The sequence below is a fragment of the Anarrhichthys ocellatus genome, unplaced genomic scaffold (genome assembly GCF_004355925.1).
Source record: "Anarrhichthys ocellatus isolate YVR2014 unplaced genomic scaffold, GSC_Weel_1.0 scaffold21, whole genome shotgun sequence".
Lineage (NCBI taxonomy): Eukaryota > Metazoa > Chordata > Actinopteri > Perciformes > Anarhichadidae > Anarrhichthys > Anarrhichthys ocellatus.
Genome location: NW_022280051.1, coordinates 6,518,949 through 6,524,772, shown reverse-complemented (window position 1 = coordinate 6,524,772; position 5,824 = coordinate 6,518,949). Strand labels below are relative to the sequence as shown.

The following is a 5,824-nucleotide window of genomic DNA, read 5'->3' as shown; positions in this document are numbered from 1 at the left end:
TATATATATATATATATATAATGTTTACCACATTCAACACAAATAAAACGTCTGATGGTGAAGAGTTTAAAGTGATGACGGTTCATCCTGAAGGGACCATGAACCAAGTCTCAATCCATCCCATAATAATAACCCAGATATTCATCAGTTTAAAGGGAAACAGCAGCTGCTGCCGAGGCTCCCATGGGCAAGGCACTCATGTTTCCCACAATCCTCCTGCTCCAGGAAGTGAGCGTGTCTTTATGTATTTATACACATACTTTAAGTACAGCTTGCTGATACTTTTCTGTACTTTTACTTGTAATTGAGCAGAAAAATACTTCTTGGACGATTCTTTGGATTTTCAAAATAAAATGTTGTATTTGTATTCTTTATATACAATGTTGTAATGGCTGACTAACATTTGATTCAATGAAATTCTATAAACCAGTTTGTTTCTGTGTCGAGCTGAAAGTCAAATTATCTCATCGGCTGATTTGTTTCCACTTTGAGACGCTCCAATGAAATGTTTCCTTATATGGGTTGGAAAGTGATGACCTCAAACCGACCACACACACGCACACACACGCACGCACGCACACGCACACACACACGCACACGCACGCACACGCACACGCACACACGTATAAACTGCAGCATGAATATCAAGTAATTTCTCTGGTTAATTTGATTAAAAGTTGAAATGAAAACAAACTTGTGTTGAACTGTCAACACTTTAAGGTATCGGTTCGCATCTCTTTGTCCCCACAATGAGACTGTGTGAACAGATTTAAGTCCCCACAATGTGATGAATACAACCACACAGACACACACAGGAAACAGCACATGAGAAGAAGTCAAAACACTTCTGATTCGATACGTAGCGGCCTTTAACCGCGACTGTAATCTGTGAGTGTGATACCGATCTGCTGTGTGCGTCTGGTTTCCTGCTTATCACAGTGTTTTGGGCGTTGGAGCGTCACACAGTTTAGTCTATGCACATCAAAGTGTGCGTGTCTTGTTTTGACATTCGGTCATCCACACGTTTCAACCCTGTAGACCAGAACCAGCAGCTTTTTTTTACCTTGAAAAAGCCCTTAAACGCCCAATAATTCATATTTTAATATTGATGAGGGACCACATGACTACTTCAATGTGAAGGGGAAAGCAAAAACGAAACATGACTTTACATCATTTCAATTTTAACGTGCATAAAAATAATAAGTGGATCTTTAAAGGTAATACATTTAAAATTCAGAGCATATCTATTGCCTCCACACGGCTCTCAAGATGGCGACGGCTGAGCCGGCGGCTAGCAGCTAACAGTGCAAACAGAAGGCAGCAGTGCTGACGGAGATATCAGTGTGAAGCGGAGCTTCATCAGCTGTAACCAGCATAGACTGTGTATAAGAAGTGGACGTAGTCAGCCATTGGTTCCTGCTGTTTTTGAAGCCTTGAGTTTCGGCATTTTGGCCGTCGCCATCTTGTTTTGTTGCAACCAGAAGTGACACGAGAGGTTGGAGATAAATACAACTGAACGCTGAAACATTTTTAGGTGATCAAAATGTTCCAATTAACTTTTCTTTGGAAGAGTTAAAGTTGTAAAACGAAAACATGGAAAGCTCTCAGACCGCCGTGGTAGAGACCTGTCAATCACTGTGTAGCCCCGCCCTAAAGCATCCCCTGCTTTATGGTCTGTGTGACTCTAAATGGACCATAATGTACTAAATGAACATCATGCTGTATTGAAGAAGACTTGAAACTAGAGATTGAGACCATAAACTCATGTTTACAATGTTTACTGAGGTAATAAATCAAGAGAGAAGTAGAGTCATTTTCTCATAGACTTCTATACAACCAGAGGAGGCGCCCCTGGTGGACACTAGAGAGGATGTAGCTTTGTTTACCTGCCCTGACTGTACAAGCAGTCCATGTCCGACGCGTCGAAGCCGTCTGGGTTCATCGTGGGCAGGATGTGGATGCGGGTGCTGTTCAGTAACTGCAATGACCACGTTTCGTTGTTGCGGTAACCACGAACCAGGTCGTCGATTAGCTGCAGCAGCAGCACTCGGCCAAGAACCTGCACACACACACACACACACACACACACACACACACACACACACACACATGCACACAAAAGTGTTACTTAGAATATGACCAAAGATATAATTGAAGTGATTACATTTTCTGGGGTTCATTTGATTAGAAGTTGAATGAAGTCTGATGCTTTAGAATGAAAACAAACGACAGCAATCATCAAACTTCCTCTCGTCTTTGCTGCTCAGTTCCACAGCTTTATTCATTCATTCCTCTTTCCAACATCTCTCATGACATTTCATGTTCTCTCCTGCTGGAACACAGAGTGGGAGGAAGTGATGTCGTGAGTCAGCGAGGAAATCGAAACGCGACCCCGAGACGAGGCAGGGGCTGATCTTTCCTTCTTCTTTTGACGCAGAATAAGAAAAGAAACAACAACTTTGTGAATGAATGAGAGCCTCGGGAGGCCGGAAGAGAGAAGGGTGGGAAAAAGGTGAAAAGGTGTGTGTGCTCACAGAGCTGACACACACACACACACACACACACACATGTCAGGGCTAGCGTTGCCTTCGGCCATCGTTTTGTTTTTCCTCCAAACACTCGTCTGAACTCTTCTCTCTCCTTACAGGCGTCACTTTACAATCCAGAACATTGAGTCGAGTGTCATGTCTCTTTCTCCTCAAACACACACTGTCGGTTATTCTGACTCACATATGGCGTCAGATGAGTCTCTGTACAAACATAAACACGCAGAAGGATTCATGAATGTATTTTGTGATCTATACGTGAACAACTCTCTCCACAAAGATGTTTTTCATCATTGTACTGTATATGAATGTAAACAGAAACCAACAATCAAAAATACATATTTCTGATGCACACACAAATATTTCTTGTTGTAAATTAAATGTAAAAGAAATCCACAAATGTTATTTTTTTATGCGTTTGGAAGACCACACCTACTCATCCTCTGTTTGACTACGGGCTGCTAAATACTAACGTTAGCCTAGCATCGATGCTAACCGGTGGCTTTGAACTAGAAAGGAGCAGCGGGTCATGACTCTCTGCTTCCCAGTTGTTGTTCTTTTCATGCTGCAACATTAAGCGATTCCCTCGTCTAAGATGTCTTATTGTGTGGTGATTAAAATGCATTCAGACGTATATTATTGATGCGTTGCTGCCCTCATCAATCATGACACATTCCTCTCCATTATGCTGTTCCCGGCCGTCCGCTGGTGTTTACGTTGCCGTGCATTAGCAGATGTAAGCTAACGTTCAGCGAGCCTCACGAACGATAACAGTTCCAGAGTCAAAGACGGGAAACTCTCGCTCCTCTCTTCGCCCACACACGTCCACAAACACACAATGTCCTTGTTTCTAAGAAAACAAAGCTGGGAGCAGCTACGTGGCTGTGGCTGCTCTGTCGTTCACTTCATCTTCCTTTAGCTCCTGAAACAGCTGTTTGGAATAAGATATCGGCTCCTCTAATGCTGTATTAATGATTCGTTTCATTATTGTTTAACTGCAGATTGTTTCCTTTTGTTTCATCTATAAATCACAATTTCGTTGATCCCCAAAAAGACATGTTCAGACATCTTCCTTTGTCCAAAACCCAAAAGCATTCACTTTACAGTCATTAATGACAAAGACAAAAGACAAATCCTCATATTTAAGAAGCGTAAATGTCCGAGATTTGCCTTTCTTTGCTTAAAAATTAATAAATCGATTATCAAAATGGTTGCCGCTTAATTTTCTTTTGCACATCGTGTGCATAAAATCCTGCAGGACTGCTCAAACAAAGATGAACAGTCTTCCTACTGCTCTAGATATAAATACATGTAGTTGTAGAAAATACAACATGTTTCAAAAACTTTACTGAAGTTTCAGGACGTGAGTTCGTATGTGTTTTTAAAAGTGCGACACTTTTAAACGTAATAATACGGACTTGGTTTGTAGAAGAAGTGGGCGGTACGTCAAAGTATCGGACAAACTAAAGATTGGATCAGCTGATGGCGCTGGATGAAAAGTCAGCGGATCATCAAATTCAGTGCAACTCATCTTCAGGGGAACATGAATGTGGAAACCGAATCTCATGACAATCCATCCAATTGTTAATTCACAAAATTCCACCAACGCGAAACCTCACTGAGGTGCAACAGGATCCTCAAAGTTCATCTTCTGTTTGATTTCATTGCAACTCATCCGATATTTGTTGAGATACTTCACCAAATGACAGACGTCGCCTTCCATAGAGACAGAAATATGCAATAAGAGCTGAGAGATACGTCGGAGGAGGAGAGCAGATTAGAGCTGTGGAAAGACGTCTGGTTTATTTGACGTTACTGTTCATTCTTCTCAGGATCAGCGACGACGGACTGCATTCCTGCTGCTGACTGAGCGGCGTTCTGTCAAAACACAGACGAGTGTTTTCTGATTTCTCGTCTGAACGTCGAGGACAGAAACAGCCCTCGGACATCTGACGTCTTTCTGTCCGAGCCTTTGATTTTGCACGTTGTTCGTTTCCTGTGTTTATTGGAAGTTTTGCCAAACAACATGGTTTCCTATCAGGGGGCCAGATGTATCAACGATGAGCGGGTACGGACAACATGCACACGCCTTCACAAGCAGAGACATTTATACAAGCAGAATGTCAGCATTCATCTGCTGCTGTGCCAAAGGATTCATCCTCTGGGAACCATGACTGCCATTTCATCCAGCTGATGTTGACATATTTTTTAGAATGTGGGAAAGCTTTGATCAGCTGGTGGTGCTGGAGAAAGAAAGAAATGCCTAAATCGTCAGTAAGTTGCTTGTTCTGCAACACGTTTGTGATGCTGAACATCGTGTCTAGTGAACCACATCAGGATCACGTTTCTTCATCTTCGCAGTACAAACGAGGACATGAAGTGCTCGTCGGCCTCGCGGGAGATAAAACTCACGTCACAACGGAAGATTCTCTCTCTGGGAACTGTGTCATTCACACGCACAACCATCTCTACACGACACCGTTTCTACTTCCTCCACTGAGGCTACATTCCTGCTGTTGTAATGTGTGTGAGCGGACTCGTGAAAAGGCCTTTTTTCTGGAAGTTTCCTTCCGAAACCGACACACTCCGCTGACTCTGTTTGCTGACTGTGTAACACACTGTCTAAGTGTGTGTGTGTGTGTGTGTGCGTGCGTGTGTGTGTGTGTGTGTGTGTGTGTGTTGAGGCGTGACTTGTCTATTTAAGGACATTTCCTTACACACACACACACACACACACACACACACACACACACACACACACACGCAGTGTGATCAGCCGTAGGCCGTCGCCACAGTAACCAGATGCTGGTCAGAAGTGAGTTTCCTTCACACTGTTTTTTTGCTTATTTCACTTATTTGTTTTGTCTTATTCCTTTAAAACTTTGAGTTTACACATTTAAGTTTTGTCTGATTCTTGTCTCATTATCTGAAATATATATTACATTTATATAATATGTCATAAATCACATTGTTCTGATTTGATTAACCTCTATACTGACACTTTTAATGTTTTCTTTATTTCAATTTCTTTAGCTTTATTTGAATGAATGGAGCTTGAACTCAATGGAACCTCGTGTGCGGCTCTGCTCCGTATTTACAAACACTTATTGATGAAACGCTGATTTGTTGTTGACAGTGTAACGTTAGCATTGTAAGACTAGCGACTAGAAAGCATCAATCAGATCTCCAGATCGCATATTTAATGGAGGCCCATGACAAACCACACTATGATGTAATAATCTACGGGTCACATGACTCCCTGGTCATGTCTTTATATC

General features: G+C 42.2%; 1 protein-coding gene across 1 annotated transcript in view; it reads right to left on the bottom strand.

Annotated features, from left to right (window-relative positions):
• cpm (carboxypeptidase M) overlaps positions 1-5,824 on the bottom strand; it is an 18,345-nt gene that overhangs the window by 7,513 nt on the left and 5,008 nt on the right. Inside the window, exon 4 of the mRNA XM_031859308.1 lies at positions 1,887-2,059. Within this exon, the coding sequence (XP_031715168.1) occupies positions 1,887-2,059 (173 nt within the window). The remainder of the gene's footprint in view (positions 1-1,886; positions 2,060-5,824) is intronic.